General features: G+C 38.4%; 2 protein-coding genes across 3 annotated transcripts in view; one reads left to right on the top strand and one right to left on the bottom strand.

Moving 5' to 3' along the window:
- Window positions 1-22,849, top strand: part of KDM1B (lysine demethylase 1B) — a 46,920-nt gene extending 24,071 nt beyond the window's left edge. Inside the window, exons 11-22 of one of the 2 annotated variants that reach the window (XM_039866471.1) lie at window positions 44-220; window positions 584-658; window positions 2,807-2,944; window positions 3,863-4,034; window positions 6,758-6,885; window positions 8,075-8,206; window positions 8,767-8,841; window positions 11,939-12,055; window positions 12,748-12,873; window positions 13,778-13,900; window positions 15,459-15,611; window positions 21,030-22,849. In XM_039866471.1, the coding sequence (XP_039722405.1) occupies window positions 44-220; window positions 584-658; window positions 2,807-2,944; window positions 3,863-4,034; window positions 6,758-6,885; window positions 8,075-8,206; window positions 8,767-8,841; window positions 11,939-12,055; window positions 12,748-12,873; window positions 13,778-13,900; window positions 15,459-15,611; window positions 21,030-21,113 (1,500 nt within the window). In that variant the 3' untranslated portion in view covers window positions 21,114-22,849. The remainder of the gene's footprint in view (window positions 1-43; window positions 221-583; window positions 659-2,806; window positions 2,945-3,862; window positions 4,035-6,757; window positions 6,886-8,074; window positions 8,207-8,766; window positions 8,842-11,938; window positions 12,056-12,747; window positions 12,874-13,777; window positions 13,901-15,458; window positions 15,612-21,029) is intronic. The other variant, XM_039866472.1, reaches the window with a different exon arrangement.
- A 332-nt stretch (window positions 22,850-23,181) lies between these two features.
- DEK (DEK proto-oncogene) overlaps window positions 23,182-24,832 on the bottom strand; it is a 29,101-nt gene continuing 27,450 nt past the window's right edge. Inside the window, exon 11 of the mRNA XM_039866474.1 lies at window positions 23,182-24,695. Within this exon, the coding sequence (XP_039722408.1) occupies window positions 24,684-24,695 (12 nt within the window). The 3' untranslated portion in view covers window positions 23,182-24,683. The remainder of the gene's footprint in view (window positions 24,696-24,832) is intronic.

Raw genomic sequence — 24,832 nt, 5'->3', positions numbered from 1 at the left:
CTATTTGTTTGTTTTAACAGTTTGGTTTTATTTCCAAACACAGGAAGCTCTTACTCCTCGTAAGTGTATTCCCCACATCATTGTGCGGGGCCTTGTGCGCATTCGATGTGTTCAGGAAGTGGAAAGGATCCTTTATTTTATGACAAGAAAAGGTCTCATCAACACGGGTGTTCTCAGTGTCGGCGCTGACCAGCATCTTCTTCCTAAAGATTACCACAACGTAGGTAACGCTCCAGCGATAATACCGCCACTAGTCGTGATAAAGGCCGGTATACTGTTGTTTATAACACTAGTAAATGTCGCGTTATCACCATAAAAGTTATAAAGCAAAGCTTTTTAGAATGTGTTTCCCTGGAAAGGAGACTATGAAGCACTGTTTCCTTGGACTGTAGAAAAGAAGAAGGGATTACTTAAGAAAAGTACTACCATATTCTTTAGGAAAATAACTTTTTCAGGGATATCAAAGAAATGTAGATGAACTAACTTTGCTTTGTAGTTAGTGCCTTCCAGAACAACTAAAACAGAACATTGTTTTCGTTGCTCTAATTAGATTTTTGCTCTTTTTTTTTTTTTTTTTTTAAAGAAATCAGTCATCATTATCGGGGCTGGTCCAGCAGGATTAGCAGCTGCTAGGCAACTACATAACTTTGGAATTAAGGTAAGATTTTTTGGCACTTGGAGGCGAAAACAGATGATTAACTGCTCCTCTGGTCCAGATTTTCTAAGACTTAGAAAACAGTTCCTGATTTTAGCAAAGAATGCTATATATTTGGTATCTTTATATCTTTACAGTTGATCCTAGAAAAGATGCAGAATTTGAAATTGGTTTAATAAAAGGAAGGTAGAGGAACACAGAAATGCCCATAGCTTTAGAAAGAGTTTTAGATTCTAATGTGCAATTCAGAAAAGATTTTAAGTTGGAACTAAAGCAGAAATTCTTGACAGGTTGTTATTGACATAATAGAGAGGGGTCATTGGGAAATCTCCTTTGTTTCTGCAATAGTTTGAGAAAACAGCAGCTTGGAAATTCACTGTTTTTTGTTTTTTTTTTTTAAGTTTCTGAAACACCCAGTTAAATTTTCTTATGCAAATCAAAGACACTCTTTGAATCTTACCCTGGAAACAAAAATCTTTGCTCTTGGAAGCAAGATCGAATTAGTTAATCCATGGCTGAGACAGAATTACATGACTTAAACTGTACATATTTGAGGTAGCCTGCTTCCCCAAGGTAGGATATTTTTTCTATATATCTGCTATCTTGCCTTATTGTAGTTGTTCAAAATTAGCGCACTAGAGACTATTACGAAAAACCATTTGTGTGATTCAGTATCTTATTTCTGTTAGATTCATTCAAATTAACCATCCCTTAGATTTCTGTGACTTCCTAAGTCTGACACATTTCTCCTTCTTAAAAACACTTTGCAAAGACTTCGGTTTTCAGTTAAACCAAATGTGAAAATTAATTTGGTAGAATTCAATTAGTCTTTTTACTCTCCTCTACCTGGCTAAAAGAAGAGTTCTTTTTTAACATTTTCCCAATATCTTCTCTGCTTGGAGGTGTTTCAGAGATGAGAAAAGTTTTCAGTAGCTATGACTTAGGGAGGTTTTCCTCTTGATTGAATGGAGGGCCTTTCTTTAATTACATTATGTTGCTGACAAAGCAGAAGAATCTCAGTTGGATTTACAGGAAGTATGTTTGCATTTGCAAATATTTTCCTAGTGGTATTAAGCTATGAGGTGTTTTAATCGTTTATTTCAGTGTTGGGTTTTGGGTTTTGGGGCCACGATTTCTTGTTTGTTTTTCACTTGGGAAACCCACAGGTTATGTTATAGGGGAAGCTGCTAATATCCAGAGTCTAGGGGCTTATCCTTAAGGTTCAGCCTTCCTCTCACACTAACAGGAAACTAGAGACGGGTGGTTCTGTGTTAATCTGGAGTCAGAGAAGGAGGGCAGAACCACAGGTTGTAGCCTTTTTAGTTGGAGAAAATGAGAAATTTAGGTCCAAAGAAGACTATTCAGAGGGCCCTTGTTACTCTTCCCTTTCTTTCACCAGGTGATGAAGGAGAGCCTATGGAGACCACCGATGGTTAGGGAATCGGTTCCTCTGAGTAACCTGAGAGATGGCCCACGCAGGGAACCTCCTTGAGCAATTCGAAGGAGTGCTTATAGGGACCCAGAGAGGAAATGACTGGCCCTACACTGAATAGGACTCAAGTTTTCAGTTACTGCAGCCCAGGGAAGCATAGCACTTTGAGTCACAGGGCTGGCAAATGCATTCGAAATTTGGAGGAGAAAATAGCCTCAGGGTGGGACCAACCTGCTTAGGCCAAGCCCACGAGGTCCTATATATAGGACATGAGATTTTTTTTTTTTTTAACTGATAGTTCTATCTTAGGGAAGTTAAGGCCTATCTGCAACGTTAAAGGAATTTGCTACATATTTAGATATTTCATAGGACAAAAATCTCTTTAACCTAGTTTTTGATAGTGTTTTTTAATTTATGGAACACTATTTAGTAGAAGCTATCAGAGTGCATTTTATGTGCTAGTTCATCAAATTTCATCATTATGAGGTTGAGGATTTTACCAGCAGACCATTCATTTACTTCTTGTTAGAATCTGGGCTGTTTAACATCTACTTTGGCTTCTGTCCACATTGCCCTCTTCAAAGTCGTTTCTCTAGTAATACAATAAATACATTAACCAAATGTTGAACTTCTTTAACTGTGTCATTCTACAATTATAGTACTGCATTTGATATGACTGTTCTTTCCTACATAGCTTCCCTGATTGTCTGTCTTTTTAGGTGACTGTCCTGGAAGCCAAAGACAGAATTGGAGGCCGAGTGTGGGATGATCGGTCTTTTAAAGGCCTCACGGTGGGAAGAGGTGCCCAGATTGTCAATGGCTGTGTTAACAACCCAATAGCGCTTATGTGTGAACAAGTGGGTTTCTTTAAGATTTGTATTGTAGATGAAGAAAAAATTGTCTCATTTTGCTTCTGTGTACTATTAATGTGCCTCTAGATAATATTTAACAATCCTAGAATGATCTCTTGCCTCCTCATCTTCTTTGCAAAGTGAGGACAATTACAGTTCTTCTTTTCTAAGAAAGTGGAACTAGAATTCTTATAATATTTTTTTCTTTTTCTAAGATCTTTAACTATATTTGTGTTATTTGCAGGCCACTCGACTAGTTCATAGTTTTAGAGTTGCCATATGAAGCAAATAGAGATACAGAATGCCTTTGACTTTCAGATAGACAGCAAGTAATTTTTTAGTATAAGTATGACCCAGATATTACATGAGATGTTTTGCGTGCTATATTTGGGATATACTTAGAGTTAAGAAAAATTTACTCATTTATCTGAGAGTCAAATTTAACTGGGTGCTCTGTCTTTTATTGGGCAATCCTGCATAAGTGTCTTTGCAGACCTGGTAGGCCCCAAGTTTTTTTCTGAAATATGCATTGACAGTAAATTCTATTTCAACTTCTGTGAGTGTTTGTGTGTTGGTGTGCTCATTTTCATGAGAGTCCACAGAGGAAATAGAATGTCAGGGCAGGAGAGGCAGTGCACAGCTACAGCACCTGCAGCATTAATAAATGTGGGCTGAGAGGCTATAGAGTGCATGGTATAGAAGCTGTTGCTGTCATCTTCACAGTCTCATAAAATAAGGTCTCAGATTTCATGCTATTTTTTCACTGCCTGCCTTTGCTGCCATTTTCTGTTAAGCATAGCTAGCTTTATTTTTGGAAGGTACTAGACCATTTTCTCCATGAGAGCTGTGTCTAATTTCAGCATAGAACCTGTACATATTTTTTCCAGGGAAAATTTTCACCTTCTTATTCTTATTATTTTGAAGCTTGGCATCAGCATGCATAAATTTGGAGAAAGATGTGACTTAATTCAGGAAGGTGGAAGAATTACTGACCCCACTATTGACAAGCGCATGGATTTTCATTTTAATGCTCTCTTGGATGTTGTCTCTGAGTGGAGGAAGGATAAGACTCAGCTCCAAGATGTCCCTTTAGGAGGTATGGGGAGAATGGTGTTCTGATTGTTCCATCTGAGTCTCATTCGATCCTAAGCTTGGTCAGCAGTAGCATCACTCATCCGTGAGGTTGATGTATGTGATAAGAATAGTCCTTTTGGGTGTTCCTTTTGGACAAATGAGTTCTCCAGGTGTTCCACAGAGGAGCAGAACTTCCTCAAGGACCTTTAGATGCTTGTGTGAGCACTCACACACAAATCTTACTTTACACAATAGCTGGTATTTAAATATTTACCTAAATGTTTGATTTTTAATTTCCCAGAGGAGCTTACTTTAAAGGAAAGTGTGGTAAGCCCTGTGTGACTAAATAGTTACCATGTAATGTCTTTTCTAGATAAGAGTTTCCGTATGCCAAGATTTCTCTTCCTGTTTTCTGGGCAGTAGGTGAAGATTTTTTTCAGTATATTTTGTTTAAGAATGCAAGAACATGTGTTATAATTTAAGAATTTTAAAATTCAAAATCTTCAGGCTTTTGTTTTAAGTGGACCATATTAACCACAAACTTTTAGAAGACTTGACTCTCATGACTTATTTCCATGAGGGTGCCAGCTGAGATTTTACTATATTGCTTCTTAAACTGATATTTATTTAACCTACAATTCTATGACCCAGATGTATTCACTTGTAGTTCTTGGAAGCATGTTGGAGTTTCTTAAAGTGTGAACATTCAAACTCAGTTTGCAGGATATTAATTTGCTTTAATTGTATGTTTCTTTGCAAAGGTTCTGAGTTCTTCATCCTGGTATATACTTCATCTCTGTTTGGGGTCATCTCAGTAGCCGGGTCTCACTCTTCTCTTTAATCCCCTATTTCCCCAACCCCACAACCACCTCTGAGACTGACCCACACTCTAACCGCCCTTAGAGAGTGTTGGCTGACAAACCATAACAGGACATTTTCAGAAATTCAATGGGGTTGACAGGGATCATTTAATCATATGTAGTGATATCCAGACCGAGTGGTGAGTTGTTGAATTTTCTGGAATTATTAGGCTGACTTGCAGGATATTCTCAGAATTTAGTTAGTGTTTTTTTGCACATTCGTAGTAGTTGCTGGATGGCATTTTTTAATACTTCTTTCAGGGTCACCAAATAAAAAGTTAATTGCTTCATCTTGGCCTTAGTTTAAAAAAAAAAAGGCTATTAAGGGAGGATCGGCAACACTTAACTATGTAAGTAGTTGTTTCATTAGTATATTTTTAAAGGCTTTATTAATAGCTCGCACATCTCTATATGAGGTTACAGTTATATCCTGCCTGTCAATATCTCAGCTGTCTGAGATCTCACCTTATTAGCACTTAGCTGTAAAAAATACACACACACACAAATACACACATACGCACACTAAGAAGCTAGAGTTAATTTCAAAAAAGCACATGTACCAAAGCTTTTAAATATTATTTACATAAAAATCACTTTAAAGCTTCTTTCGATTTGTTTATATTTAATTTTATGTACTGTTCTAGCAATCTTGGTTCTTCCCAACCCTCTATAAAACAAAGAAAAATAGAAACCGCCAGAGGCAGGAATGGGACTGCTTTAAGTAGGTTCTGCAAATGGCAGAAATCCTGGTGGTTTAGGGCCAAAAGCCTGGCACAAATCCAGAGGTGCTGTGGCATCCCTGTATTATAATCTAGTGGATGAAGGGAAAATTTTAATGAGAATCTTGAGTTGTCAAGAAAAAAAAATAACTGATGCTCAGTTCTGTTTCTAGTCAAGCAAATGCACAGTACTTTATAAAGCTTTGAGTCTGCAATATATGTGTTGGATGGTTGTCATCACTGGGAAGGTTATAAAGAAGTAACATGTATGAAGATTCTTGTAATTTGTCAAACATGAGTCTCCCCCGACGCTCCCCAAAAGGAGTCTAAGACAGTAATTGGAATGGTATCACAGCGCTGTGTATATGTAGTTGAATGTTCCAGATGAATGGGATAGATAAGTGCTGGGGTTGATAACAAAGGGCCATTCCTGAGTTTGTGGCGTCGGGGGTTCTGTTGTACTGTCAAGGATGGCTAGGAGCAGGGTAGGGCGGAGCAGGCATTCTGGTGAGGGGAGTGGTAGTCACAGGCCTTGCAGGGCTGGCATTTGCCAGGAAGAGATTCCACAGCAGTGCAGCAGAGTCTGTGAGTGGGCAGGTAGGGTTGCCATCTCTGGAAAGGCTGAAAATGAGCTAGCATCGTCTGGCTGTGGGTTTGGGATTTATTATACGAGCAATGGAGACCAGTAATTAAAGGTACTGAGGCAGAGGGCTGACATGATGAAAGTCCATAACGGAACATTCTTGTTTGGGAGAGAATATAGTCAGTCTATCACAGGTCTCCCAGTTGAGATGAGATGTTATAAGAACTTGACTTTAAGGTGATGGTAGTAGCATGAGAAAGGAATGGGAACCCTATTTCTGTGTGGTTTTGTGTGCAAGGGGGAACTTTTCCTGTATCTTGAGCAAAAGAACAGTTTCTCAACTAAGCAGAAATGAAACATGATTGAAGATCTCGAACCTACAGAGCTTTGCTTCAGTTAAGATAAGCTTTTTCTTCCTGAGAGGAACCAACCTTACCAAGATATCCTTTCCCCCTAAGTTGGCTTGGGAAGGGACTTTAGAAGCTTGGGGTGTTTGCGAGTTGAAGGAGGTTGAAAGAAAAAGATAAGGAATTAGAGAATAATGTTAAAACTTTTTTTCTGCTTTGATCCATTTCTATTACAGAAAAAATAGAGGAGATCTACAAAGCTTTTATTAAGGAATCTGGAATCCAATTTAGTGAACTAGAAGAACAGGTGCTTCAGTTCCACCTCAGTAACCTGGAATATGCCTGTGGCAGCAACCTCCATCAGGTGTGACTGGGTTTTGTGAAACATGCTTCGAAAATGTTTGCTTTTGTGCATGTGCATGTATTGTATATGTCCAAATATTGAACCCGGGCTAGTTTGAGTAAACAGGAAACAATGGTTCTTCTATTTAAAAGTTAGAAACCCATGATTTCAGAGCATGTTAACCCCATAGCGGTTTTGGAAAAAAAAATTTTAATCAAGAGAACCCTTTTTTTTTTAAATTTTTTTATAATGCCTGTGAAGAAGCTCAGTGTGTCAACTGAATACAGGAGGGTTGTTGGGCTGGATCAGGGAGGGGCCCAGTGTCCTGTTTTTACCGCCTTCTTCCCATGCCCTTCAGGGTGACCCTGGAGGAACCCTACATTGTCTAAAAACACTGCTCTCAGGTGACCAAAAGAGTATCTTTGCAGTTGTGGTCTGTTTATCTTGCTAAAATAAATTTAAGCTTGCCTGACTGATTTAACCAACTGGGATTTTATACTCAAATATTCTATATTTTGAATAGAGGCTCCATGGATGACCCCTGACTTAATTGTCCTCTTTGAGACCTCTCCATTTTTATATGATTTTTCATTGCGATTGTAAGGAATAGCACTGTTTTCCAAAATCACTCTGCGTTTCAACTTCTATAGTTTCCATGTTGAAGACAAGTAGTTGGCATATTTATATATGGAAATGATCAAATGCAGTTTTGCTTTCATAGAATTCTTCTTTTCCAGGGTTGTTGATATGTAACACATTTCTTATTTTTATCAAGGAGTGGTAGCATGCCCAAATCATATCACCTTTTGTTTTAAAATAAGCTTTCCTAAAAAGTAGAAAATCACATGATATCACTTATATGTGGGGATATAAACCTAAAAGCAACAAATGAACAAGACAAACAAACAGAGACTCATGGACATGGACTATAGACTAGTGGTTACCAGAGGGGAGTGGGGAGGTAGACAGGGGGCGGATAAATAAATAAGTTTTCCTGTGTGTCATCGAGCAGTTTCTTTCCCTGACAGTGGTATCCATCTGGGTTGGTCTCTTGTCCCTTCCTTCTGGCATGCTTTGCCTTATGCTCAGCAGCCCTACCTTCCTGCCTCAAGTGGCTATTCCCACCTTGGTCTCCTTTATTGTCCTTTCGGTGCAGGCTTAAGGATTCATACCACCTCTTCTGTATCTAGCCTCTTCTGTTGTTTCCTAGGTGTCTGCTCGCTCCTGGGACCACAACGAGTTCTTTGCCCAGTTTGCTGGTGACCACACCCTCCTCACTCCTGGCTACTCTGTCATTATCGAAAAGCTAGCTGAAGGACTAGATATTCGGCTCCAATCTCCAGTGAGTACTGGCAGTGATGGAAGGCTCTGGTTTGGCCTTGATTTTGGAGGATATGACGTTGGGAGCGTGTGGATTACACAGGGACAGGTGTTTTCTGTGACCTTTAGCCAGTGCCTCCCAGTATTTTTATGATACAATTGTAGCCTGTGACGTATGACAATTATCTCTGTCCATTACTCAGCTCTGCTGTTTGGAAACAATAGTGGTGCAGATGCATTTTCATTAATAATAAAGTATTCAAACTGCTCACAGCCTCCCTGATCCAAAGCAGTTATTTTCACTTTAAAATTTTCCCTTCAAGTCTCTGTCCCTGTACATTTGTATTGTACATTGTTATAATCATAGAGGCAATTATTTACATTTTACTTTACACTATACTATAAAGATTTTCCATATTCTGACTCAGCGTTTATAAATTTTAATGGCTGAGTGATAGTTCCCTGAAATAAGCTGTAACTGCCTGGGAGGTATAAAGTCACATAATGAGAGAACTGGAAAAAACTCTGAATGATATGATTCCATCCCTCATCATGATTTTCATCACCATTTTTCTTGGACAGGTACAGAGTATTGATTATTCTGGTGATGAAGTGCAAGTTACTTTGACAGATGGGACAGGATGTACAGCACAAAAGGTAAGTGCTAGAATTTCACTAGGTGCTGGAGGGGCCTGGGTATAAGGGAGAAGAGTCTTTTCCATCAAGAAGTTTTGCCTTTGGCAGTCTGCCTGGAACCTTGTTTGATTTCTGAAGAGTTATGTATCTCCACGTAATTGTGTGTGGATGTGCAAATCTGCTTTAATGAATCCAACACTATAGATTCATGGCAGATGGAATTCAGAGTAGTATTTTTTAAAGTGGGTTTTCTGGTACATTAGTCATGAGAATTGAAAAAGAAAAGAAATTCTTCGGCCAAGTAAGTTTGAAAAGTACTGTATATACTACAGTTTGATTTTAGGGTTAAATATGAGCATATTAAAGGCTCTGAGAAGTCTTGCATTTGAAAAAACCTATTTTACTTTAGTTCAGTGCTTTCCAGATTGGTGGTGGTGGTGGTGGGGTGGGGGTATTTTTGTTTTATCATGGAACCATTTTTCAAATCAAGAAAGCTCTGTGTTTTCATTTTGGAATTGGCAGAAGTATTTTTATATTATTTGATTTTTTTGTAAACAGCTTTAGTAGGTGGACAGTGAAAGGTGCTGTAGTATATGAGATCACACTGAGATTTCTGTAGTGTTGGAGAACAAAGGTGCTTACTTGGGGTGGAGGGAAATTAATAAATGCCATAAGTTTATTTATTTAGTTATACCTGAAGTGATTATCAAAAAGTATAATTGATGAATTATTACTAGTTCATGTGTTTTATACTCTTCAGTTGCCTAAAAGTATTTCACAGTCCTTGATATTCATACAGAAATAAAGGATTGCATGTCAGATGGAAAGATGGGATGTAGCATATGAGGTCAGGGGCCAAGTCCTCATATTATTCCTGCCATCGACTAGCTGTGTGGTTAGTAGTAGCACTGTAAACTTGGCACTAATAGTGGTTCTCTGTCCGGGCTGCACATTAGAATCACCTGGAAGGTGCTTGAAAAGAAAGATTGCAAAACCTCATCCCATGGAGATTCTCACTGAATTGGTTTGATCACATTGGAGTGCTTCCCAGGTGATTATAGCTCATGGCTAGAGCAGAGAACCACTGGGTAACAGTGTCCTTATCCGTGAGCCCCAAGATGAGAATCAGGCTAATGTCTTAAGTTCTTCCTAGTGGTGAAATTTTTTTAAATCTCTCTTTTTAAAAATTGCAACTTGGCCAATGGCTCAGCCTCAGGTATTTTGTAATTTGGCCTCTTGGCATCTAGGACAACATGCTAGTGAGACTCACCCTGCTGGGTCACCTTCTGCTGACCCTGACCAGGCACGTTTGCTTTTCTTTCTTTGTATTCTGGTTCTGGAGAGATAGAGCATAGCTTTAGGCTGTGTTTCAAAGCCTGCTCATAAGGCTTAAAGCAAATATTTTTATTTTTATGGTCATCAGCATATATTACATGGTTTGAATTGGAGGTGTCCCCAGCTTAGAAGTGAAAGATTTCCAACTTAACAGACACACTGATAAACATTTGACAAAGTAAATCAATATAGGCTGCTCTTACTGAGATCAAGGTTTTTAGTTCTTTACTGGGGTATGTTTATACCTGGTGCCTGTTCGTTTACCTAAGTTCAAGTGCTTTTGAAATCTTTTTTGTTAAGAAAACCTCTGGATCTTATAGTCTTGCAGTTTTTATTTGTATATCCAAGGGAGTAATTGTTCTTTTTTTTTCTTTTGGTTACATGGTAGCTGTCATCTGTAACTAGATTGAGGATAGAGAACATGCTTTTTACTTTATAAAATTTTCTAATTTTCTTGTGGCAGAAAATAGTGACAAAATCCCAGGTAAAACTCCGAACTTCCTGTGATCCTAGATTTGAAGTTCATGCCAAATACACTAAATCTTTGATGAGGGCTATGGCGGATGTGGTGCTTGGCATTCAGCTCATTCCACTCCCATCCTACTGTGTTATCCTGCAATGTAGATGATGGAAAACACACACACACACACACACACACACACACACACACACACACACTCTCTCTCTCTCTCTCTCTCTCTCTCTCTCTCTGTCTCTCTCTCTTTCTCTCTCTCTCTCCTCTCTCTCTCACCTTCCCAGACTCTATTGTAGCTGAAGTTCTAAATAAGATGCACTTGCTTAATTTGGAAGGTACAGTACAGCTTTTACTTCACTTCTGCTGCCTCTGCTGATAAGCAACATGGTCAAGGTGTTGGATTCTTCTGCAGTAGAGACAGTAGAGGACCCAGGATCCACCCATTACCTATGAGGGAGTCAAGAGGCAGAGCATGACAAACTTATTTTGCTGGTACAGGTTGTTCTATAAGTGGCCCAATTCTAGAGCTGGTAGCAGTAGTAATGGCTTCTTACTGTGGCAGTGGTAACATAGTTCTGGAGCCAGAAACTGTGTGATTGTGTGGAGAGACAGCAAGTTTCTTCGATGGCTTGGTTTTGTGATGTGATTTTTGAGAGTCATTCTTGAAGGCTTTGTTAGCATCTGTTACTTCACCTGTTAACTAAATGATTCTGTAAGCCATTTGAGACACTGCAGTAAATTGCTTCCTCCTCAAAAAAAATTTTATGTGGCTTTACATGATTATAATAATCCCTAATGTTTGTGATGTGCTTTACCATTTATGAAGCATAATGATGTATATTGGTGGGTTTTGTTTTAAGCATATCACAATCCTTTGAGGTTTGGGATTACCTCAAAGTATTATCTTGGCCACACATTAGCAGGTGTCAGGAATGGTACACAAATCTAGGTCTCCTGACTCAATATTTAGATCCATTTTCTCTTATAGCACTGCTTTTCAGGATTGAGATCTGTTGATTCTTCTTACCTGGGGTTATTTTAAACCATCAAGACCATTCTGCAAAATCTTCCATGTGGTTGTCACTTCTGCTCAGCCAGGCACCTTTGTGCAATGAACAACCTGCACAACTGTACATGCAGGCCTTGTTCTTACGAATATAACAACATGGGATGTTCACAATATCATGACTGGCAGTGGAGAGGAATGTTCTTTAGTCGTTGAAATTTTCCTGGAAATGTATTCACCGAGTAGTTGTGGTATTAGGTTCAGTTGCTGTTTGTGTGTTAACTGTTAATTATTTCCCACAGGTATTAGTCACTGTACCACTGGCCTTACTGCAGAAAGGTGCCATTCAGTTTAATCCACCACTGTCAGACAAGAAGATGAAAGCTATCAACAGCTTAGGTGCCGGCATCATTGAAAAGGTGACTGGATTACTTAAGCCTCAGAACTAAAGAGTTTAATATCAGATGACAGGCGTTCCTTCGCTTCTGACATTGAGAAGTAGTGGGTAATTTTTTAATCCAAATAAAATTTGAAGATTTCCTTTGAATAATTATTTATACAGAATACAAAAGGATATTATGAAAACACAAGGAGGAGAGCTGGCTGAAATCTGTGAATTATGACTTTAGAAGGATGAATCTTATTTAAAATTTGAACTTGATATATAAGTAAACAATTCTCTCTCTTTTTTTTTTTTTTGCTTTCCATGTCTACTCTCCATTAATTGGCCCCAATAAGGAGTATGTTTTACTTCCTCTGCCTTTAAAATTTATTTTAGCAGAATCTGCCAGTGGTGCAGTAGATACTGGCAGACCTATGAGGAGTCAGAATTAATCTTATGCACATAAACTTCCAAACCAAGTCTCAGGAATGCTTTGCATTTTCAGATTAGCCTAGAGGTTGTCAGTGGGTCTCACCATTATCCGTGTGAGCATAGGTCTCAGTAACATAAAGGCCAGATGCTTGTGGAGAGAAGAAAGGAGGTTGGAGAATGGAAAGGAAGTATTAAAGTTTGTTTTCTTTTAGTTAAGAGCTATAGGTTGCTTCTTAGAGAGTGCCGTACTTTTAATTTAAGAAACTCTTAACCATCTTTCTTTTACTCACTTTGCAGATTGCCTTGCAATTTCCTTATAGATTTTGGGACAGTAAAGTTCAAGGGGCTGACTTTTTTGGTCACGTCCCTCCTAGTGCCAGCAAGCGAGGGCTTTTTGCTGTATTCTATGATATGGATCCCCAGGTAAAATTATTAGTGAAATGTGGTTTGAATTTTCTTATTACAGTTTAAAATTTGGTGTGGTATATTCACGTGTAAAGCTCAGAAACTAATGGGCATTGTAGACACTGGATATATGTTTATATTCTGGGAGGATACTTGGACTGGGGTGTTTTCCTTTAGGATAGCAGTCCCAATATCTGCCATATTTTCTTGAAGGACTAACGTTGTTCTATGGGAAATGAATTAGTCACTTGTGGAAATTGTTATTTCAGGCTCATAGGGGAATAATTCCTCTTCAGAGGAGTATGCGACAGCACAGTAACAAGTGACACTTGAAAGTACTCTGGAAGGGGTCTTCCAGTAGCCCTGGTGAAGGGTGGGATATGATTGGCCCAGGTGAGGGCGGATCTTGGTGTTGACAGATGTGATTGGTGGGGAATGAAGGAGAGGGGAGGGCCTATCCAGGACTTGAAAGCTGTGGTAGTGTCATACAAAAGAATTCCAGTTGTTTCTTTTTTCTGTCCCAAGAAACTTTATCTTAAAAGGTTTCACATGGGAGCCAGGGACAAAATTTCTTTACCATTTGAGAAAGTTCTTTTCATTATTCAATTCACAGACTTCCCTTCTCAACCTAGTTCCACTAGGTTGTAAAACAAGTGCTTATAGGAGAAAAGCCAGGAGAACCCTGAAATTGACATTTATGTGGCTTCCTGAGTTTTTTCAGCAGGGAACAATAAAACATATAGATAAATAATGAGCGTTTGTGAGGAAAATCGACCAGTGATTGAAATGAAGATAGGGGAGAGTGGGAAATACCGAAATTTAATTTTTGAGAATGAGGTCATCTATTTGGAACCATGCATTTAGAGACTTTTTGCACCAAAAGCAAAAAAGTGTAAGCTGCTTTTCCCTTTCATGTCTCCAGAAGAAGCACAGCGTGTTGATGTCAGTGATTGCTGGGGAGGCGGTGGCATCCATTAGGAACCTGGACGACAAGCAGGTGCTGCAGCAGTGTATGGCCACGCTCCGGGAACTATTCAAGGAGCAGGTCAGAGAAACCCTCTTTGAAATGAGAAAGACAGGCCTACTATTTTCTTAGCGTGCTCTTCAGAGTGGGATGGAGCACAAAGCAAGCTGTCATTACTGAGAATGGAGGGAATCAAGGCAGTGGGCCACACTGATTTTTTCTTCCAATGTCCAACTTCCCACTTAAGTACCTGGGTTACATTTTGCTAGGGCTGCCATAACAAAATAACATAGCCTGGGTGATTTAAACAATGGAATTTTATTTTCTGACAATCCTGGAAGCTAGAAGTCTAAGATGTCACCAGGTGTGGTTTCTTCTGCGGCCTCTCTCCTTGGCTCACAGATGGCTGGCTGCCTTCTTGCTGTGTCCTCACATGGTCACCCCTCTGTGTTACTTGTGGCCTAATCTCCTTCTTATAAGGACACCAGGCATACGGGATTAAAGCCCACTCTAATGACCCCATTTTAACCCAGTTACTTCATTAAAGGCTCTTTCTCAAATACAGTCACATTATAAAGTAGTAGAGATTAGGGCTTCATCATATGAATTTTAGGGGGACATAAATGTAGCCCATAATAGTACCCTATACTTCCTTTTACACTATTGTCTTCCTTTCCTTTTTCCTCACATCATGCATACCCCCTCTTTCCTAAGGATGTAAAAGGTTCAGCATTTTCCACTCTGTGTTTACCCAAACCCTAGCAGGCTTTGGTGACAACTTTCCTTTTGAAGGGACACTGTCCAGAATTTTCACATACCCTACATAGGCAGTTAGTCTCTTTTATGTTTTTCTCCAAGGAGCTCAAGGTACTTTTTATTTGCCAATTTACTATATCTCACATTTTCTGGAGATTTATTAGTAGTGTGGCTTGCATCATGTTCAAATAAAGAAGCAGAAGTCGAAAGAATGAAATGATCCAAAAGTTACATAAATTAGAGAAAGAGAGGCACCTAGGAAGTGTTGCTTATTTTACATGATGTGATTATATCTCACAGTAGTCCCTAGTTTGGAGTTTTTGTTCAAAAATTTGTTTTCAAATTAGTTATTCACAACTTAGCACATAGATTCTATAGAAATATTTTTTGGTGCTTCCCAGAGGCCAAACCACAAAATGATTTGAAACTTAACTTAGTGAGTGTGAAACATATCTTTGGGCAGCCATTTTGTGGACGAGCTTGTTGAGAATTCCAACCAATTCCACCCTTCCCTTAGCTACTGGTCCAGAGCCCTTTCCCACCATCTCTCCAGCACATGCTAACTGATGGGAAAGGGATTGCTCGAACTTTTAGCCAGTGGTGATGGCCCTTTGTAGGTGGGGGGAATGTGTGTCTGGTAGAAGGACAAAGTGTAGGAGTGAGACATACATGGGGGGAGGTTGCAGAGTTGGGGCAGGGGATAGAGAATGGTGCACAGATATGGGGTAGGGTTGTAAGGGGGGAATAGGAGGAACATACCGAGAATTGCTACATGAATTAACTCAGTTTCTAATGGGAGGGAGGACTGTATATTTATACTTGGGATTGCATCATGTCTAAGGCCCTCTCGATCCTATTTTATGATTCCTTCAACTTCACACAGGAAGTCCCAGATCCCACAAAGTATTTTGTCACTCGGTGGAGCACAGACCCCTGGATCCAGATGGCATACAGTTTTGTGAAGACAGGTGGGAGCGGTGAAGCCTACGATATCATTGCTGAAGAAATACAAGGAACCATCTATTTTGCAGGCGAGGTGTGTATCCTCATCCTGAATGCAGTTACTTTTATTTTGATTACTTCTTTTTAAAGTGATATATGTTCAGAGTTTAAGAAAACAATGTCAAATACTGTCAAGTCTTATGATGACAAACGGCAGATGCCCCCTCAACATCCTCAAATTCTCAGAGCAACTATTTTTCATTCTTTCTGCTGTTTCCTCTGGAATTTACTTCATGTTTTAAAATATTTACATTGTCTTCTGATTTAACAAGTTAGACATTATCTACTGACTTCTTACCAAGTTAAAGATTTAGCCCATTTGCAATATGGTTATTTCGCACTTAATTAAGTTGGTATCAGCGTTTCTATGATGTGGCTAGGTGAATGTTTATGTCTGAGCCAAAGTGTTCATTGATTCTGTTCTTACACAGCTTTGTTTTCTTGACAATCATAATAGCTCTTTTTTTCATTAGCTCAAATCTTTTTGTACCTGTCCTAAAGACTCCCCACCCCTCAGTTGTCTCTGATCATAGTTGAATTCCTGTGAGCATTATGGTGAACTACATATAACAATATTTACCTTAACTGTTTAAGTGTGCAGTTAAGCGACATTAAATACATTTACCTTATTGTACAACCATCATCACCATCCATTTCCACAACCTAGTCATCCTGCAAAACTGAGACTCTCTACCCATTAAATGACTCCCCATTTCCCCTCTACTCTAGCTCCTGGCAGCTACCACTTCCTAACTCTTAAGTATTTGTTCTAGGGACGTCACCAGATAAGTGGAATCATAAAGTATTTGTCCTTTTGTGACAGGTTTATTTCACTTTAGCATTGTCCTTCAAGGTTCATCCAAGTTGTAGCATGTGTCAGAATATCCTTTTTAAGACTAAATAATATTCCGTTATATATTACATTTTGTTTATCCATTCATCTGTCATGGACATTTGAGTTGTTTCTACCTTTTGGCTAGGGTGAACAATGTTGCTATGAACAATGCACGTCTCTCTTTAAGATCCTTTTAAGTCTTTGGGTTATTTACCCAGAAAAGGCATTGCATTGCTGGATCATATATTAATTCTATTTTTAAGTTTTTGGGGAACCACTACACTGTTTTCCACAACAGCTGCACTATTCTATATTCCTACCAACAGTGCAAAAGGGTTCCCAATTTCTGCACATCCTCAATAACTTTTTTGTTTTGTTTTTGGATAATAGCCATCCTAATGCTTGTGAAGTGGCCTTCTTTCTTGGTTTACTTCTGTTGAGAAATGTTTTGCTATTTTGATTTCTAATCCTTTTTATGCCTTTTTTTTTTTTTTTTTTTTTTTTAGGTTCCCTGAATCTAGAAACTCATATCCTCCAGTCCTAGATTTTACTTCTGGTTATTTTCTCCCCTCATTTTTCTTATTTCTGATCTTCTGTTACATATATTGGAACTTATATTATCTTTATTTTTAGTCTATGTGTGTCTTTTGATCTGAACTGGGTGTTTTGTAGGCACCATAAGTAAGGGTCTCGTTTTCTTATCCATTCAGCCACCCTGTGTCTTTTGATTAGAGCATTTACAATTTACATTTAAAGTAATTGTTGATAGATATCTAGTTATTGTCATTTTATTATTCATATTTTTGATGAATAATAAAAGATTATGATCTTTTTTTTCTTCTTAAAGAAGTCCCTTTAACATTTCTTATAATTCTGGTTTGGTGTTGATGAACTCCTTTAGCTTTTTTTTTTTGTCTGGGAAGCTCTTTATCTGTCCTTTGATTCTAAATGATAACTTTGCTGAGTAGAGTAATCTTGGTTGTAGGTACTTGCTTTTCATCATTTTGAGTATTTCATGCCAATCCCTTCTGGCTTGCACAGTTTCTGTTAAGAAATCAGCTGACAATCTTATGGGAGCTCCCTTGTATGTAACTGCTTTTCTCTTGCCACTTTTAAGATTCTCCTTGTCTTTAACCTTTGCTATTTTAATTACAATGTGTCTTGGTGTTGGCCTCTTTGGGTTCATCTTGTTTGGGACTCTGTGCTTCCTGGGCTATTATGTCCATTTCCTTCTCTAGTTTAGGGAAGTTTTCCGTCATTATTTCTTCCAGTAGGCTTTCAATTTCTTCCTCTCTGTCTTCTCCTGGTACCTCTTTGAAGACAACGTTGGTACACACTTGATGCTGTCCTAGAGGCCCCTGGAACTGTCCTGTTTTTGGGTTCTTTTGTTATTGTTCTGATTGGGTATTTTCTGCTACACTGTCTTCCAATTCATTGATTTGATCCTCTGCTTCATCTAATCTACTGTTGATTCCCTCTAATGTATTCTTCATTTTAGTTATTGTAGTCTTCATTTCTGACTGGTTCTTTTTCATGTTTTCTATCTCCTTTTTTATGTTTCCTACCTCTTTGTTGAAGTTCTGAGATCATTGAGCATCCTTATAACCAGTGTTTTAAACTCTGCATCTCGTAGATCGCTCATCTCCATTTTGTTTAGTTCTTTTTCTGGAGTTTTGTTCTCGTCTTTCATTTGGGACATGTTTCTTTGTCTCCCTATTTGGCTGCCTCCCTGCGTTTGTGTCTGTGTATTAGGTAGGACTGCTTTGTCTCCTAGTCTTGGTAGAGTGGCCATATGTAATAGGTGTCCTGTGATGCAGTCTCCCTGATCACCTAAGCCAAGTCCTCCAAGTGTGTGTCCCTTGTGTGGGTTGTGTGTGTCTTTTTGCATGTCAGTGGGAGAGATTGACCCTCAGGCTGCTTGACTGTGGAGACTGGCTGTGACTACAATAGAGGAGCTGTTGTGCAGAGGTTTACCTATGAAGCAGGATTTGCTTTAGCGGGGCTCTGGTGCCCATCCAGTCTGCCCTTTGGGTGTGTCATTTGTGGAGGTGGTTGGGTGGTGCTCCGGTGTGATCTGAAGCTGGCCCCTGGGTGTGTCGGTTCTGAGGCCTCTTGGGAGGTACTCTATTGCAGGCCAAGGTCAGCCACTGGGGCCACTTGGTATGAGCTACAAAGTAATCTGCAGATGGTTGCCACTTGCCCTGGGCTTGAAGGTGCCTGAGAGAGGCCAAGCTGTGTACCAGGGCCACCTGCCACTATTGCAGGGCTTGGGGCTGTTAAGCAAGCCACAAAGCAGGCCAAGGCTGGATGCTGCTTGTTTGGAATTTGTGATCCTTTGAGAGATTTTAGGAAATCTCCATGAGCTAAGACAAACTGTATGGAAAATCCACTGGAAGCAGCTTGTGTGGGCCCACAATTTGGGGGCGTGGGGGGTCCTCAAGGAATCACCTGGGTGGGTTAGCCAAGTTAATGGACTCATACAGTGGCAGCTTGCATCTGCGTGCTACCTGTGGGAGGAGCTCAACAAAGGAACAGTGGATTCTGCTAGCACTTCTGTCTGGGAGAAAGCTGTCCCTCTAGCCCTCACACCCTGAAGCCAGATAATTCAGTTCCTTCTGTATGTCCCTGGCACTTTTTGAGCAGCTGCCCCAAGCGCTGGAGCTCAGAGTATGTTCATCAGTATTTCTGTACATGGACCCTTTAGAAGGAACACCTGGGACTCCAGCTGCCCTCCATCTCACCTAGCCACAATCTCTACTGGTTTTCACAGCCAGAAGTTATGACGATTTCTCTTCCCAGCACTGGAACCCTGGGCTGGAGAGCTTGGTATGGGGCTGGGACCCCTTGCTCCTCAGCCACCGAGATATCCCTCCCAATTTTTAATCACCCGTGAGCGTGGGACCAGCACATTCTGTCCCTAACCGTCATACCAGTTTCTACGTGGCTTCTTCAGTTATATCTTCAGCTGTGGAACTTCTGTTCAGCTAGACTTAAAGCCATTCTCAATGATGGTTGTTCTGTATATTAGTCGTAATTTTGATGTGGTCATGAGAAGAGGCGAGTACAGTGTTTACCTACTCTGCCATCTTGATTGGAAGCTTTGAGGCATTTTTAAAAAGCTAATTGAAAGCTCCAGCAAGATCATCAACTGGTGGTTAGATCCCCAAATCAGTATCTATAGCTCTTTTCTCTAAGAACATGTTTCATTTACGTGGTAAAACCTCAACTCCTGGCATTCTGGGAGCCAGAAGCATCTTAGTTATGAAGACTTTACTTAATCCCGTTGTTTGGCACCTCACCCCTGCCCTCTTCCTTAGATACCCTGGGGGTCGTAGTGGGAGTAGGGAACCTGGTAAGGGACCAAAATGCTCTTCATAGTCTTTAATCCTTTTTACCCATGCCCAACCTCTTCCTCCATGATTCCTCATGCTCCCAGTGGCCCAGATTTTTAAAGAATTCTTTGGGGTGATATGGCTTGCTTTTGTTATCACCCTATCCTGCCCTACCCTCCAAACTTAGTAAAGTGAATTTCAGTACTTATTCATCTGCTTTCATAATTTGTACATTATGGTTTGGAATTATGCAGGTCTTCCAGGTTTATCAAAGTCCTTTTTCTCTTGATTTTTTGAATGATCACAAGACTGTCATTTAAAAGCCAGCTGATTACTCCTTGGCCTGTGAAGAGCCGACTTTGTAGGAACAGAGCATAATAGCTGCATTCCAGGCAGCAACTCTCAGCTGCTTTTAAGAGATGGCTATATTAGGTTAATGTGGCCTCAGATCATGGACAGCGTGCAAAATCTTTTTTGCTTTCCTTTTCTGCTCTGATAGTTATTGCCTTGCCTTCTTATAAAATCCTTTGCAGTTCCTATCACTGTCACTCTCTCCCAGTAGTAATTGTGTTCCTGCTGACCTCCATATTCTTCCCGTATTTATTTACGTTTTAGTCACCTGGCTATTTTCCCTTCCACCCCAGCCATCGATTTAGGTGACATGGAACCTGGAGTAGTTCACATGGAATTTTGTCTTTTTATCTTCAATTTTCTATGACCTGCTCACTCCATTTCAGCTACTCTTCCCCATAGCCACATCCCAAGCCAACTTTCCTGTCCTTATTGTTTCCACTACAACCTCCTTGCAAGTGAGGTTCTCCCATTGACAGCCCTAAACCTTTTGACTTTTCCCTTCCTGTTTAAGTGGTCTATCCTTTTAGTACCTCATCTATCCTTTTGTTCCACCCATCTAGCAAAACAACTCCAACCACAGGTGAATTCTCTTTTTGTGCTTGTTTCATTTATTAATGATTTAACATTACTTGTCTGGTGAGTGGCTGTCTTATTCTTAATTCCAATAACTGGAATACAGATCTTAATGCCACACAGTTCTTCACAGGAGTGCTGAATGTATTGCAGAATGAGTGCACTTGAAAAAGTATGGTGAGAAAACCAGAAAAGGTCAAGTGCTATGATGGGTGACTGATGTTAATATGAGCACACATTAGTGGCACCAGTCTATTTTAGGAGGATCGGAGAAAGTATAAGCTTGTATTAATTACCTTTTGATTATCATCTGAATTCCTTATACGTGATCTCAAATTATGCAATCATTTTCTTACAGGCAACAAACAGGCATTTTCCACAAACTGTTACAGGGGCATATTTGAGTGGTGTTCGAGAAGCAAGCAAGATTGCAGCATTTTAAATAGAATTTGTCTGGATCCAGCTTTCTTCTGTACCCGTGGGAAAGTTTGAAACACGTTTAACCTCACTTTCATAAAATCAAACAACAAAACCCTCCCTGGATAGCAAAACTGAAATGTATCTAAGGTAGTTTGATAATGTAAACCCATGTCACCACTCAGAAAACACTGGCCCAAGAATCATTTTATAAGCACTTATATTTAATTGCATTTTCTATAAGTATGACTAGCACTAAATCTGGATTTCAGGATAAGGCAAAATTTTGAACTAAAAACCTCAGATATGATTCATGGTTGGAGATTCCCTTTAAATTTGAATTTCTGTTTGGCCCATCAACTTTCACACATTGAGAAACCAAGTCAATTAAGCAGGAATCATTTAAAAACCAGATAAAGCCATGTATTTTCTATGACAATTTTCTTTGCCAGTGAGCCTTAAGACTTTTATATAGCTCCAATATTGAGCTTTTACTTAAAATCTAGATAGAAATCTTTCCTTTTTGGATACAGCACAAACTCTTCAAAGGTAAATGAAGCTTCTAGACTATTTTATACACATTTCTTCTCATTGGGTGTTCTAAAGAAATTTAAATTCAGGTATCTTTTGTGACAAAACATTTTAGATTTATGCACTCATTGGCAAAACAGCAAAATTTTCAATTCCTTGAACAGTACAAGTTTGTACCATGGAAAATGGGGCAGAGATAGTGTGGTCTTCATACTTTAGACAGAGACTATGGTTATTTTTCATAAGAGCCAAGTTTGGGCAGATGGCACATTTTAAATAGCCTTAATTTTGGCAAACACTAGCAAAAATGTCCTGTTAGAATAAATTAGTAAAAGCCTCTTCTCAAAGCCTCTTTTTAAAATAACTGATTCAATCTATAGGAATATTTTTTACGGAATTGTTTTCAGTATTCCATAGGCAGGTCCACTGGAAAACTGCAGATATCCTGGTAAATATTACACATTTTATAAGCCATATCATAAGAGCCTGAGAACATGGCAAAAATTTTTTTTTTCACTCATGGCCAAAAAATGTCATTTAAAAATTAACACTGGTTTCAGGGTCTTTAGGATGCTTATCTTGCCAAGAAATTTCAGTTTACATTAGAAATATGGATAACCTAAGTGCTTTTATTTTAATGACTTTAAAGCCACTTTTCAAAATATTAGGTATTTTTAAAATTTAATGTCAGCTTATAAAGTATCATATATAAAAATTGTATGGTGAACTTAGACACACCTCCCTCCCCATCAAAATAAATGAAAATATGGTATAGTAGTTTCAAAGTTAACAGAAAAATGTTGACATTTGGGTTATGAGACTCAATGGTACTATTTGGGAAGTATTCTGCTTTAAAGTGTTATATTATTAAAATGTTTAAAGAATAGCATGTGTTAAGTGATAAATGCAAAATACTTTACGTTTGAAATGGTTCCCAGTAAATTTTTACCTTAGTCCTCGGCATAAAAGTTGTGCTACAAACTAAGGAAAAATCTACTTAATAAAGAATGGTAAATATATATTTAAAAAACCCTCATTTCCTGTCTCAAGTGACATCTGACATATTGTTCAAGGAACCATGGTACTTTTATTGAGTTACTCTGAATGTTTTTCATTGTTCTGAAGGTTTTATAATTGAGTAGCAGTGATATACAACACTTTAACTTCAGATTGTAAACAGCTGGTTGTATAAAACTACTTAATAAAAACTAGACTTGTTTTTCAAATACAGTGCATTGTAGTGATAAAAACACACTAAATAAGTTCATCTTCATCACAAACTTTCATACCAGCTCAATCCCCTTCTCTTCCGAACCCTCTTTAGATGTTTTAGGTCACGGGCATTAATTATTCTTTATCCCCATTCAAGTAAAATGATCTTAATTGTTGAACCTAATCAGCTTACATTTTTGAGATCACTTCTAGTTTTCCCAGGCGATTTCTCTGTAGTGTAAGAACACTCCAAATTATATAGGCTATGGGGATAAATACATTTAAATAAACTCCATTCTGAAATCCTTACATAGAGAAATGATAGAGAAACCTGTAACTTAAATCAAATGAAAGAGACAAAGCATTGACTTATTTTTATTGACAAGGTTTATAGGAACAAATTAAATATTCAAAATCAAAGGCCAATTCTTAGGTTTCATTTAGTTTATTCCATTCATCTGTATTAAGTGTACCTTTCTCTAATGTCTTAATACCAAAAACAAGTCAAAACTGAAAATACCTGTTAACAGTCGACATATTTTTATATACTGTTCAATGATGCAAAGATTTTTATTTTAAACAATTGGTTTATCAAAGGCCTAATTCTCATAAGTAGCATATTTCACTTTAAAATTCAGAGATTATTTAATAAACTGATTAAGACAGTCAATTTAAAAGACAAATTAGTTTCATTCAGGGTGGTCCATATAGTCACCTAGAATCCTGATTGGCCAAAAAATTTTAAAACCCAACTAAGTCCACAAATACATAAGTTTCTTTAATGTTAAAAATAAGTCTATTATCACTTTTGAGAAATACTTTGTCAGAGATAACCCTCTGTTGCCTACACAATATCTTCTGGCATTACTCCTGGTACTTTGTCATAATTATAAAGGTGGTCAGGTTCCCTGAAAATATGAGCATTTTATATGGGCAAAAGCAGTAAATAAAAATCAGCCATTTATCATAAACCAAATATGCTTGTACTTAATCCCACTCTCCTGCAAATTTCTTAAATTTTGACATGTTGAATTTAGACTATCCTTAATAAAAAACATCTATAGATACTGTTGCAGAGTTAACAAACTACAAATTTATGACACTTTCAGGGCAAAGCAGAGATCTGGTCTTCGTGTTTTCGATGAATTGACTTTCACTGCTCCGTGATACCATCTGGCTGAACACTGACATTTCATAGTTTGTAAAGTTATCTACTTATATGAGTTTAAAAATTGATCTGCACAAAAGAAATAAAAAAACTATATACAACAAATTTGTTTAAAATACAAAAATAACATCTGTCACTTGTCATGCTGACAATCTGACATATATACACATGCAGGAGAAAAGTTTCAATTTAGTCATCTGGACAGCTGAAGCTTATACATTCTTAATATGATGAACACACCGCCATTGAGATTTTACACTGATAGAGATGTGTATTCAAAATATTTCATATACTAAATACTGAAATTGTTCTGCATGTATAAATGCCAGTTATAAGTTCCTGTTCTACTTGATTAAAAGTATGTCAAGCTAATATTAAATGCACTAAAAACTACAACAATTCAAGAATCTACGACCCTATATAAAGAAATCCAAAATGTACAAAATACAACTACAAGGGCAAGGAACAGTTACTGCCATGCAAAATTTTAAACTAAAAGCTGCAGAGAAATGCAATTTAAAATGGCAAACAAATTTACGTTAACACACAAGATAAAAAAGTCAGCAATAAGTCCTACCGACAATGCTTGCAAGGATTTAGAAAAGGAAATACATTCTCTTTGCTGGTATAATGGTATAAATCAGATCCTTAAATCCATGGAACAAGTCATCTGTCTGTCCTCTCTCAAGAAATTAGCTGTAATGAAAGAGAAAATTATTTCCCCACACCCAACATACAGTATTAGGTACACATAAGTCGTAAGACCTTACACTTCATTTTAAAACTTTATTTTACTGTGATTTTGGGAAATCAGCTGGGATTAACATAAACCA

This window comes from Pteropus medius, unplaced genomic scaffold (genome assembly GCF_902729225.1).
Source record: "Pteropus medius unplaced genomic scaffold, Ma_sr-lr_union100, whole genome shotgun sequence".
NCBI lineage: Eukaryota > Metazoa > Chordata > Mammalia > Chiroptera > Pteropodidae > Pteropus > Pteropus medius.
Note: the sequence above shows the minus strand (reverse complement) of the source record. Positions and strands in the feature narration are given on the sequence as shown.